Genomic DNA, 13,611 nt, shown 5'->3' on the forward strand with positions numbered 1-13,611 from the left:
GTGTTTAAGAAGCCCTGGAAGATCTGCAGGAAGTTGTGGGTGCATAATGGGCCATAGCTAACTAAATTCTTATTGTACAGAGCCCTTACATGTTTTGCCATGGAGGCTTCATCAGGGGAAATCAGAGCATTCACCTAGTGCTGGAGCTGTCTGTTCCAGCACTAGGTGAACGCTCTGATCCCCCTGACAAAGCCTGCATAGTGAAGCATGTAAGAACTTTGTACAATAAGAAATCATTCAACTGGCATTTTTTTTTCCTTTTTGGTCTGTTGGCACATTGTTGGGTGCAGCCATTTTTTTTCCTTCCTCCTAAGACTGGGCTGAGCCAGCACACTCGATAGTGAATGAAGCACTCGCTCTCCTACCCGCTCTCTGCACCAGGGTTCCCTCTAAGCTGAGTGAGCATGAGCTAGCGCACAGATTTTTAGCCTCCAGCTCACACATTTTTGTCTTCGGGGGAAAAATGGCCCCAGAGTACACGAATTGATGCAGCCGCTCACCACTTTAATGCCAGCAACGCACCACTTTAATGCCAGGAGCTCGCAAAGTAGAATTTCTGCTCACAAGACTCTGCAGCTTAGAGGGAACGTTGCTCTGCACATTGGTTCCGGTCATAGTTGCGTTATTTCATAATCACTGCGGAGGCTGGAAAACGGCAGCGGTAAAAAAATGGCATCGGGTCAGAGCTGACTTGTAGTGACCTGACTGGATTTTCAAGGCAAGAGACATTCAGAGGTCGTCTCTGTCATGACCCTGGACTTCGGTGGTGGCCTCCCATCCAAATACCAGCCGGGGCCAACTCTGCTTAGCTTCCAAGTTCTTTTTTTTTGTGTGTGTATAAACAAATTTATTAGTAACATATGGTAGCAGAATTATATCTACAACTTATAAAGAGCTTAAAATAAAAAAAAAAATCGTTCTATCCCATATCTTACTTTCCTCCCACCCCTCCCTCCGTTACTTGACCCCCACCAGTGTTATTTAAAAAAAAAACAAATATTAAAGGTACCTTTAAACTATAAAAATCTTAATCATCAAAAATTGTCCAATGTCCTTTTATTTTCCACTCTTTCTCTACGTATCTTCTGAATTTCTTCCACTCCTCATTAAAAAGTTCTAAATCATAGTCTCTTAGTTTTCTTGTTAATTTGTCCATTTCACTCCGTGACATAACTTTTGTAATCCAGTCCCATTTTTCGGGTATTTTTTCTTGCTTCCATAACTGCGCATACAATGTCCTAGCAGCTGAGAGCAAGTACCATATTAAAGTTCTATCTTCTTTTGGAAATTTTTCCATTTGTAATCCCAGCAGAAAAGTCTCTGCCTCTTTGTTGAATTCATATCCCAGAATCTTAGAGATCTTAGCTTCCAAGTTCTGATGAGATTGGGCCAGGGCTTTTTTTGTTAGAAAAAGTCCAGCAGGAACTCATTCGCCTATTAGGCCACACCCCCTGATGTCACCATTGTTTCGCGCAGGGCCTCTTTTGCAGGAAGAGCCCAGCAGGAACTCATTGACATATCGGGCCACACATCCCTGACACCAAACCAGTCGGAATTGCGTTCCTGTGCATTCCTGCTCAAAAAAAAAAAAAAAGCCCTGGATCTGGCTACGATGGGCTGTCTAGGTCAAAACTACATGACTGTGACTACATGCAGTCACAGATAACATGTGGTGCCACTATCAGTGTTGTGAGAAGTCTTATGAGAACGGTTACACAGCTGGACATCGACAAGCCCCGCACCATTGCATAATAAGGACCTGGCCCATGAGTCTCAGAGCTGGATGTGAGGGCGATCTGGCTGTGACATCTGTCCCCCCATTGATCACCAGGGTTGATTCGGCTGATCTGGCTGGCTAGGCGGGTGTCCCCTACCTTCCTCACCGCTCCATGTGTGTCCCTCCCGAAGCTGTGCACTCAGTGGAAGAGGACAACCGTCCCAGATAGAAGGAGTGTACCGTTCTTTGGTCAAGGGTATATGAGTCTCAGGGCTGGCAAACCAGAGCTGACCCATGAGACTCATGGCAAACCATTCAGCGTTCCAGCCAGGCCTTGAATGCAGTAGGAGCTCACAGGAGCTCAGCTCCTGAACCTTTCTGACGGTTCCCCCTCTTCCTTCCCGCCTTGTCCATTGAATAGTAGGTGCAGCTGCGTAACAATCCCTGGATGAGCTCCACCACCTATCTTTCTATAAAACGACCCCTTCCCACTCTGGTTTTCTTGGTGTCTCCCCTGTTTTTGTATCGCTGAAGAGAAGACGCTCTTCCCTTCAGAACTGGATTGGTCCAGAGATCAACAGCGGCATGAAAACACACAACAGGCCGTTAAAAGGGGACTTCGTTTGTCAAGGATTGTTCTGCTGCTTGCGGAGTGGAAGCCAGTTAGGGGGAGCCAGAGTGGCGAATAATTGACTTCTCTCCGGGCCTTCTGTCTCTTCCCCGCCGCACGGCTGCTATGAGTCCTTGACAGCGTGGCCTTAATGAAATCCCTAATGAATTCCCCCGCACTCGAAAGGCTGAATCGGAAAAGTCTTTTTTCCTATTTCCAAAAACCACCACTCTAGACAGCATCGTAGATCCTCCTCATTATCGCGTGTGCCTTTCGAACCCATCCTGAGGACCCGAGGCAGGTGGAAAAGCGAGAGAACAAAATCAAATATGAATTTCGGTAACACAGAGCATTTAGCCGGCACTTTGAAATGCCCCAACACATTTTACATGCATTCAGATATTTGAAAAATAATATAGATAATTAGCAATAGACATAATTACATGCCTTGTTTCTGCCCCAAGGCAGGGTCTTAGCTAGATTACAATGTATAAAAGAACAACCACTTTAAGACCACATGAAACATTGAACACTGGAACCATGAACAAGAAGGCAGGAAAAGCTATGCCGCCCTTTAATTAATTAATTAATTAATTAAATTCAATTTTTAGCCTGCCCTTCCCGTAGAACAGCGAAACTATAGGATCTTAGCGTACAGCTATGTAAATAAAAAACCCACTAAGAGACACCATAAATTTTAAACAACAAAACAGTGCAATGTAGAGGTCAGTGGTGTTCTGACAAAGCTCGCGTGTAGAACTTCAAATAGACAAGAGCATGTAGCAAAAACACATTCACAGAAGTCAGTTCCAAAGCAGCCTTTCCAAGGAGTAACAATATTCCAGTATTTAGTTTGTGGAACTAAAAGAAGCCCTCCCAAAGACGTCTGTTCTAGATAGCAAGACATTTCATCCGTCTTTCTTCCGTTTGGAGGCTTATTTATCACTGGAACCCAATTCTTTACAATACATTCACAGGAGACCAACAAGGTTCAGAGCATGTCTGTTAGATTTCCACCTCTCGTAGAACAGGCTCATAAAAAGAATCAAAAACAAAACTTTTAAAAAATATATAAAATCTAAAATTACAGAGTAACAATAGGTACTAAAATGGCAAATTCTGCCTCCTAGACATGGCCTATTGTCCAGGTCCAGCAGGTCTTATAGCACTGGGATGGAATGAAGGAGGGAGGTAGATAACAAGTGATGTCCACTGCCTCAGCTGATAGCCTGACGAAAGAGTTCTGTTTTACAGGCCCTGCAGAATTGAAGCAGATCCTGCAGGGCCTGGATCTCCAGGGGGAGTTCATTCCACCAGGCAGGGGCCAGGGCTGAAAAGGCCCTGGCCCTCGTCAAGGCCAAATGGATGTCTTTAGGGCTGGGTATCACTAGAAGTTGTTGGGTTGCTGATCGTAAAGACCTCCGGGGCTCATACAGGGAGAGGCGGTCCCGTAGGTATGCTGGCCCCTGACCGAATAAGGCTTTAAATGTAAGTACCAGCACCTTGAACCAGATCCGGTACTCAATGGGTATCATTTATCATTTATGCCTGCACACAACCCTAGCTCTACACATCTCTTCTTGATGGCACATTTGCATTGAACATTAGTTTATCCTTTGCATTGGCATTGGACATAGCTATGCCATAGGTATGTGTCAAATTTTCACCCGGTGTTTTTAGTTCTGAGCAGGGAAGTCTCTTGTTTTTGTTGCGTTGCTCTATAAACGTGTTAAATGGAGCCAGTGTATTGGAGTGGTTAAGAACGTTGAACTAGTATCTGGGAGACTCGGGTTCGAATTCCCACTGGTGTCATGGAAGCTTTCTGGGTGACCTTGGGCCAATTCCACTCTCTCAGCCTCACTTCCCTCTCAGGGTTGTTGTGGGGGTGAAAATGGAGGAGAGGAGAATGATGGAAGCCACTCTTGGTATAAGTGAATATAAATGAAATAAATGAACAAACAGGTTGAACTCCTCGTCTGGGGATTTTGCTCTCATGACACATGACGACAAAAGCCCAGAGCCACTGTCCACAGAGAAAGCTTTTTTCACCTACACAATTGTTTCAGGGTGGATAGACATGTTGGGAGAGAGGAGGAGGAGGGATTGGATTTATACCTCCACCCAGGGATCCTTTTCTAGCAGGAGCTCCTCTGCATAGTAGGCCACGCCCCACTGATGTAGCCAGTCCTCCTGGAGCTTACAGTAGGCCCTGTACTGAGAGCCCTCTAAGCTCTTGGAGGATTGGTTACATCAAGGGGCATGGCCCAATATACAGAGGAGCTCCTGCTAGAACACTCAGAGGCTCAGAGCCGCTTACAATCTTCTTCCTTTCCTCTCCCCGCAGTGGAGACCCTGTGAGGAAGGTGGGACTGAGAGAGCTCTTTCAAGAACTGCTCTTGAGAGAATTAAGCCAACCAGGTGCTGCATATAGAGAAGGAGTGGGAAATCAAACCCAGTTCTCCAGATTACAGTCCACCTTTCTTAGCTGCCACACCAAGCTGGTTTCACCAAGAGCAAGATTCGAATCTGAATCAGGTCCAAGCTCTCTTTGTCAGGTCCCTTCCATCATACCCAACAAAGGAAGTTTATAATCTGAAAAGTCTTGAAAGTTTATAATCTGAAAAGTCATATTGGCCTTTAAGGGGCTATCGATGTTGCTTTTCTTCTATGGAAAAGAGAAGAACTCATTTTTTTCCAAGCAAAAATGGTATCTGACAGTTCATAAGGAACAATGCAAACTTTTGCATATTTAAAAAGTGCTGTGCTTAGAGCAGGATAGTCAGTGGTACACCTGAAAGAAGTTTGTGTGGGAGCGGAAGGTTGGGTAGATAAAGGAAGGGATGTTCCACCATATGATGGCAGAGGTGGGAAGTTTCTTGCTTTTCTGGTGTGACATCCATCCCTTGAAATAAAGGAGAGGGGGCTTCTCTTCTCAGGAATCTCCAGACAGGCTTGAGTAGAGGCCTTTGGCCCTCTCTCTGCCTAATCTACTTCTCAGGGTTGTTGTGAGAGTCAGACAGAGGATGATAGAAACACACACTTATGCTGCCCAAAGCACTATGGGAGAAGGGCGGGAGAAAATGTAGTAGTGATGTGGCAAACCAAAAAAAAATCTGGGCAGAAATTCTGATGATGAGAATTTTGGAAGCATCCCTACTTCCTGGCCCCTTGCCCAAATGCTTCTTGCTCTAGCTCAGCAGTGAGTGAGGTTGCCAGGTGGGACCATGAGATCTTCTGGAAGATGACCAAGATCAGGTCCCCTGGAGAAAATGGCTGCTTTGGAAGATAGACTCTCTGGCAATTTACCCAGCTGTGGTCTCTCATCTCCCCAAACCCCACCTCTCCAGGCTCCACCCCTCAAATCTTTGGGTATTTCCCAGCCAGGAGTTGTTAACCCACCATGGCAATTCAAAGGAGGAGGAAGAGTTTGGATTTATACCCCACCCTTCACTACCCAAAGGAGTCTCAGAGTGGCTTTCCCTTCCCCTCCCCATAACAGACATGTGAGATAGGTGGGGCTGAGAGAGCTCTCCCAGAACTGCTCTTGAGCAGATCAGCTCTGATAGCACTTGTGGCTAACCCACGGTCACATCAGCAGCTGTAAGTGGAGGATTGGGGAATCAAACCCGGTTCTCCCAGATAAGAGTCCACGCACTTAACCACGACACCAAACTGGCTCTCAAATGTTTTGAAATTCTCTCAAGGTTCAAGAGAGCCCAGTCCCAACTTCCCCTTGACTGTCTTCCGCTTATCAGGACTAGCAGCCTCTTCAGCCTGCGTTCCTTTCCCTCCCCTCCACGTCCATGAGCATTTCTCCTATTGCCTCATTAGCATCTCATCATGCCAGTTCATTATTTCTCTCCTCTTTTTTTAATCCCATAGAACAGAGAAGAAAAGGTTCATCAGTGTTGAGGGGGAGGGGGAGAGGGAGGCCCTGCAACACAGTCATTAACATTCCCCCCAGAAGGAAGAGCAGATTCTCATTATGTTGATTAGGAGACATAAAATGGAGACAAGACGGTTTGCCTGACAGGTTCAGCGACCAAAGAGCAGCTGGGTTGTGTCGTCTGCCATTGTCCTTGCTTGTGGGAAGGAAATAGGGAGTAAGAGTTTGAACTAGGGTTGTCAGTCCCCTGTTGAGGGTGGAGGATCCCGTGTTTTGCAGTCCTGCCCCGTTTCAGGGCTTTCAGAAAGCAAGGGGGGAAACGGCTGCCAAGGAATTACCCCCCCCCCTTAACAGGCATGAAAAGAGCTCCATGGCACAGAGTGGTAAAGCTGCAATACTGCAGTCAGAGCCCTCTGCTCACGACCTGAGTTCAATCCCCGGCGGAAGCTGGGTTCAGGTAGCCAGCTTGAGGTTGATTCAGCCTTCCATCCTTCCAGGGTCGGTAAAATGAGTACCCAGCTTGCTGGAGGGAAAGTGGAGATGACTGGGGAAGGCAGTGGCAAACCACCTCGTAAAAAGTCTGCCGTGAAAACGTTATGAAAGCAACATCACCCCAGAGTCAGAAATGACTGGTGCTTGCACAGGGGACTACCTTTACCTTTTTAACAGGCATGAAGCCAGAAATAATGTGACATGCCTTTGTCACCTGGAATTGACATCTGGGGAGTTTTACTCGGTGGGCATGGGTTCCAATCTTTTTTTTTTTTTTTTTACAGAATATGAATTAGGTAAATGTTTGTCTAAGATTCCAGGCTCTGGATGTTCTGTTTGGGGTTTTTTGATAAACTTTAAAGGTCAACACCATAAACTTGAAACTTTGAGTTGCAGAGACGTGATACAGAGCTGAAATGAAGCCTCACAACAACGATCCTGTGGAGTAGGGTAGGCTGAGAAAGTGCCTGGCCAAAGGACACGCAGCAAGCTTCCATGGCTGACTGGGGATTCAAACATGGGCTTCAGCCCCACAGTCTAACTCAGGGGCGGCCAAACGGTGGCTCAGAAGCCACATGTCGCTCTTTTTGTGTAGCTCTCCAGCCCCTACTGCCCCATAGGCCAGCTTGGAGAAGGCATTTCTCTCTTTAAATCACTTCTCCAAGCCAAGCCAGCTGACAACTTGGAGAATGCATTTAAAGTTAAAATTGCTTTCTTTTCACATCTCCCTCCTCCCCCCATTTGCCTGCCTGCCTGCCTTGCAGCTCTCAAACATCTGACATTCATGTCTTGCAGCTCTCAAACGTCTCACGTTTGTTCTATGTGGCTCTTACATTAAGCACATTTGGCCACCCTTGGTCTAACTGCTAAACCATGCTGGCTCTAACATAGTAGCGATCTCTACTGTATCTCTATATAACTGTCCCAGTTACCTGAAAGTTTGAAAGTGACTCTTTTGTATAAGAAGAAGCTGGGTTCTGGCAGCTTTCTTCTTGCCATAAGAGGGAGGAAGAACAGTCTGCCCCAATTCACCTCCTTACCATAATGTGTCCCATTCGAGGAAGACAACGGCTAACCACCTCTGCTTCTCCCTGGCCTTGAAAGCCCCTTGCCGAGATTGTCATAAGTTGGTGATGACTTGATAGCTTATGCAAAGATACAGACAGACAGAGTTTGTGAGTAATTTGTTTTCTGGGATGCTTTGTATCTGGAGCCACAGATGCTGTTGCTGTGAAGCTAAAGATTAAGTGATGCCAACCCCCCTCCTCCATCTTCCAGCACTTTAAAGATGCCTTAATTCCATTTGCATTTCTTGCTGGAGAATCAGGCTGTCAGAACACTTCTCCACATTTTGCCTAATCCATTTCCAAACCCAGAGTGTTAAAGTCTAGGAGCAAAACTTCTATCTGATGCTAGTGGATAGATGTCAGGGAGCTGTGGGGGAGGCATTGGGGACCTGCCTCCCGCCTTCATCTGGTAATCCACCGAACTGCCAGCATGAAGTCAAACGTTGATTTAGAACATTAAAAAGTCAATATGGATGGCAGCAACCGCTGCTTCTATGGTAGCTCTTTCTCTTCATGTCATCTGGCATGCCTGTGGCTAAAGGAAAACATGCATTTGTTCATGATTTTATACAGGGGTCATTTTGTAGAAAAAATAGGTGATGGAGCTCATTAGCACAACTCATTAGCATATGCCGCCGCCACCACCACCACCACCCAGCTAAAAGCAACCCGATGCAAGAAAGGAGAGCCCTGGGCAAGTGAGACCTGCTTGGGCTGGCTAGAGATCCAGCCAGCCCAAGCAGGCCTCACTTGCCTGAGGCTCTCCTGGGCTGCTCCTCCCTGTCAAAAGGACAGCAAGCCATCCACCACCCAAAATCACATAATAAGTGGAGAAAGGATGGTGTGGGCTTCTCGATGGGTTAATGAGGGCTGCTGGAGGCATGGCAAACTCCTGGTAGTATATATATATATGAGAGATGGTATTTTTTAAATCGTGCTTAATGAACTAAAAACTCCCTGATTGTCTTTCCCTCTGATCATCCCATCAAAGATCCCTGGAGCCAAAGGCACTGAAATCAGACTAGGTTGCTAGTTAGCTGCTGTGGGTGGGAGATCTCCAACCCTCAGCTTCCATTGCTCACTGCTGCACTGACTGCCTACAGAAGAAAAAAAAGTTAAAAGTTGCTGTCGGCATGATGCCATGCCTCTCTAGGAATCAACAGAAACTCCATGGTTACCATAGAGGAAGTGACTTCCTGCCTCTTTAGGGATTGCTGGAAACGTTATGGTTCCCATATAGTTTCCAGCAATTCCTAGAGAGGCTGAATGTCACCAGGTTATATAGGAGTGATATAATGCTGTTGCACTAATAGCATTTTCCCCACCTCTTTGTCTCCCTCAGACTCCTGCAGGTTGCTGCTGACTGACAACTCTAATCCAGACTTTTAATAGTTTTTTTTTTAAATTTTATTTATTGCTTTCAACACCTTTTGATACTTGAAAGCAGGGCTTTTTTGAGCAGGAATGCACAAGAACATAGTTCCACCTGGCTGGGTATCAGGGGCATGGCCTAATATATTTGAAAGTTCGTGAAGAGGGCACCCGTGTGTTTCTTCTTCATTTCCCTCTTGAGAATTCCAACGTTTATTTTACCATAGTTTCCAGCAGTCCCTAGAGGGTCTGAATGTCACCAGGTTTTCCTTAGGAGTGATATGATGCCGTTGCGCCAATAGCATTCTCCCCACCTCCTTGTCTCCCTCGGGCTCCTGCAGGTTGCTGCTGGCTGACAACCCTAATCCAGATTTTTAATAGTTTTTTTTTTTTAATTTATCACTTTCCACACCTTTTAATACTTGAAAGCAGGGCCTTTTTTTGAGCAGGAATTGCGCAAGAACACAGTCCCAGCTGGCTTGGTGTCAAGGGGCATGGCCTAATATATTCAAAAGTTCATGAAGAGGGCACCCGTGTTTCTTCTTCGTTTCCCTCTTGAGAATTCCAACATTTCTTTCCCGGGGGGGGGGGGAGCCCTCTATCAGTAGTCACCACTATGCCCTGACCTGGATAGTCCAGGCAAGCCGGTTGAGCTGGTTCAACCCTGCTCAGTACTTGGTGGGAGATCACCAAGGAAAACCAAAGCTGTTACACAGAGGTAGGCAATGGCTAACCACTTCTGTTAGTCTCATTGCCTTGAAAACCCTGCAGGGCCACCATAAGTCAGCTGTGACTTAATGGCTGTCCATTCTTATGTTCTTGGCCAAGGTTCATTGCTTGGATGTATTTCACAGCAATGTAACACAGCAGTGGAACTCCATATCGTATAGTTAATTCACTCCCCAGACCTTAAATTGTCACAATAAGGGTATCAGAATCAGTAACGGGTTCTCTGACCCTTTTCATAAAATAAGGCCAAGGATAAGGAAGAAAATTACTTCTGCTAGGTTTACCCCCCCCCTTTCAGGGGTTACCTCATAATCGAGCACCTTCTACCCTCACCCTACCGTCCTGAAGATAAATTGCTAATGGCTGAAAAAAATGTAATCATTATGTTGAAGTGATGAGCCAGGAGGTCACCGAATTTGACAAGAGCAAGGAAAGCCATTTCCTGTGGTATCATTAGCTGTGTTTTAGAGAACGGGCTTCGTAATTGCTATGGTAATTGGACGCTGGATTTGCCTGCGAGAGCATGTCGGATATTTTTAACATTAATTTCTAAGCGAAGGAGAGAGTTGGGCTTTGATTTGCATTCTGTGGTGCTGCCACAGGTTGGTCTTTTCTGCAGCGTCGGTTGATCCTTGAGACGAGACGAAAGTTTTGTCAGCGAACTTTTTCGGCTCCAAACCGGACTGTGTGGTGTGCGTGAAAGATTCTACTAAAATGTGCTAGAGTCCGAATTGAGAAATATTTGGGGACTTTGGGGGTGGAGCCAGGAGCAAGGGTGTGACAAGTATAATTGAACTCTGAAGGGAGTTCTGGCCATCACATTTAAAGGGACTGTGCTCCTTTTAAATGTCTTCCCTCCATTTGGAAATAATGAAGGATAGGGTCACCTACTTTGAGGACTCATAGAACTGGACCCCCTGGTCCAATCTTTTTGAAACTTGGAGGGTGTTTTGAAGAGAGGCACTTGGACTTTTGGCATGCAAAGTGGGTGCTCTACCACTGAGCCACAGCTCCTGGCCAATTCTTGCTTGTTTAGCTTGCTTCCAACTGCTATTTTCAGTGAATACATTTATTGCAATGAACACAACGGCCTTTTCAAAACAGGGGATTTTATTTTAAAGTCTGCTATCCATACACATTGCACATACATGCACACCGCATATCTTATTCATGAGATTTCAGATTTCAAGCTACCCACCCCCTATGGTTATTCATTGGTTATTATTAACCACTTTGGCTCAAAACTGTTGCTACCTTCCCAACATCATGCAAGAGGACTATAAAACTTTACATTTTGCATTTCCCATGTTTGAAAGTGTCATTATCTTGTAATTTCCTTGCACATTATCTTGTTGTAGAAAAGCCTTTGATGTGGGTATAAAAGTCTCCATGTTCACATTTTGTTCATAAGGATGCCTACATCCCCTGCCATTAGTTTTAAAAGCATAAATATCACATTTTCCATGCTTGAAGAGCAAGTTTGCCCCTGAGGTATGTTGAGTTAATGTCGGAAGGACTCTTTTCTTGGTGGCCAATATGTTATATTGTGATTTGTTTTATTACCATGATTTTAGTGCTAAGTTTGGAACTGACACAAGGAGGGGGAATTCTCAGATTCCCATGTTCGCAAGAGAAAATCTGTCTCTCGGAACCCAAATTTTGAAAATTGACTGGATCCAGGGCTTTTTTTCATATCAAAAGCCCAGCAGGAACTCCTTTGTATATTAGGCCATACCCCCAGACATCACCCTTGTTTCGCACAGGGCTTTTTTGTAGAAAAGGTCCAGCAGGAACTCATGTTAGACCACACCCCCTAACACCAAGCCAGCTGGAACTGCGTTCCTGCTCAAAAAAAAGCCCTGGGTGGATCACAGATTGGGGTTGCCAACTCCAGCTTGTGAAATATTTGGAGATTTGGGGGTGGAGCTCAGGAGGTATGTAATGCCACAGGTACTGTCCTCTGAAGTTGCCGTTTCCTCTAGGGGAGCTGATCTTTGCAATCTGGAGATCCATTGTAATCCTGAGAGAACTCTAGTCACTACCTGGAGGATGGCAGCCTCCAATATATATTACATTTGCCTCTACTCTAAGAGCAATGTCAGGCATGGAAAGAAGTCCCTGATTTTCTTGCATATGACATGTGTGCTTGGATAATATGGGGGACATTCGGTGTGAATTCTGCAACCGTAGCCACCATCTCCCATGGTGCAGAGTGGCAAGCTGCAGTACTGCAGTCCAAGCTCTGCTCATGACCTGAGTTCGATCCCCGCGGAAGCTGGGTTCAGGTAGCCGGTTCGAGGTTGATTCAGCCTTCCTTCCCTCCGAGGTTGATAAAATGAGTACCCAGCTTGCCGGGGGGGTAAAGTGTAGATGATTGGGGAAGGCAATGGCAAACCACCCTGTAAAAGTCTGTCAAGAAATGTGACACCATCCCATGGGTCAGTAACTACCTGGTGCTTGCACAAGGGACCACCTTTACCTTTTACCTTTTTAGCCACCACCCCTTGCTGATATGGTCCGGTTGACATGGAGGTTTCTCCATTAGGAATGATTGAATGCTTCCTATTTAATCTCTTTTTCTATCCATTTATATTTCCTTCAGTGGTTTGGGTTCTCTGCTTTTTTATTATCGGTCGTATACATCTGTCTCATATGTACACGCCATACTGTTTTATATATGCAATGTACATAGTACATGCCATTTGTGTATATCATTTATGTACATAAACTACTGGTTAATCAATGCAGAAACGATGCTGGAAAAAATGCATTTTACTGGGGGGGGGAAATTGGATTTGAGGGAGAGGAGAAAAACTAAAGAATTATGGGTTTGATTAACACAAATGAGAAACAACATTGAAACAGGGTTCTCCAGGTTGAAGTTGCCTGGGCTGATGAGGCCAGAGCTTTTTTTTTTGTAACAGGAACTCCTTTGCATATTAGGCCACACCTCCCTGATGTAGCCAATCCTCCAAGAGCTTACAGGGCTCTTCTTACAGGGCCTACTGTAAGCCCAGGAGGATTGGCTATATCAAGGGTGGGTGGCCTAATATGCAAAGGAGTTCCTGCTGCAAAAAAAAGCCCTGGATGAGACATTAAAAATGTTTTCTCTTCTCTGTGTGATAATATGCACTGAGGGGAGCTCCTGGCAAGACAAAGGGGTCTGTTTGCAGGGGTCATCCAGCCTTGACAACCGCATCATGTTAATTTTCTTAGGGAAATAGTGACGAAAGCAAAGACTTTTCTTTCCTTCCAGCAGGCAGTGGCTCCTAGCTCTCCCTCTGTTCTTTCTAGGTGCAAGCAGATGTCTTACCCCGAGGACCTGCCCCAGATCTCGGTGGTCTTTATTTTTGTCAACGAGGCCCTGTCTGTCATCTTGCGCTCGGTGCACAGTGTCGTGAATCACACTCCGTCCCACTTGCTGAAGGAGATTATTCTGGTGGATGACAACAGTGACAACGGTGAACATACACATCGGCTGTTTGTTTGTTTCCGTTTCGTAGGATTGTGTGTGTGTGTGTGTGTGTGTTGCTGTTATTGGTTCCTTGTGAGAGAAAGCTGTTAATTAAAAAATTATCCGGATGCAGCTAGCTAAGCGTTTCTTGACATACGTTTCCTTGTATGAAGACAGCATGCCAGTCCCGTGTCCTGCCATTGAGTCGTGCTCCTTTTGTTGTTTCTATGTAGCTTGATTTCTGCACATCGCTTCTGCAGGATTTGTTTCATCCGAATGGAAAGG

General features: G+C 45.6%; 1 protein-coding gene across 1 annotated transcript in view; it reads left to right on the forward strand.

Moving 5' to 3' along the window:
- Nucleotides 1–13,611, forward strand: part of GALNT9 (polypeptide N-acetylgalactosaminyltransferase 9) — a 307,400-nt gene that overhangs the window by 116,660 nt on the left and 177,129 nt on the right. The window contains exon 3 of the mRNA XM_060249993.1: nucleotides 13,167–13,333. Within this exon, the coding sequence (XP_060105976.1) occupies nucleotides 13,167–13,333 (167 nt within the window). The remainder of the gene's footprint in view (nucleotides 1–13,166; nucleotides 13,334–13,611) is intronic.

Source organism: Heteronotia binoei, chromosome 11 (assembly GCF_032191835.1).
Source record: "Heteronotia binoei isolate CCM8104 ecotype False Entrance Well chromosome 11, APGP_CSIRO_Hbin_v1, whole genome shotgun sequence".
NCBI classification, from domain to species: domain Eukaryota; kingdom Metazoa; phylum Chordata; class Lepidosauria; order Squamata; family Gekkonidae; genus Heteronotia; species Heteronotia binoei.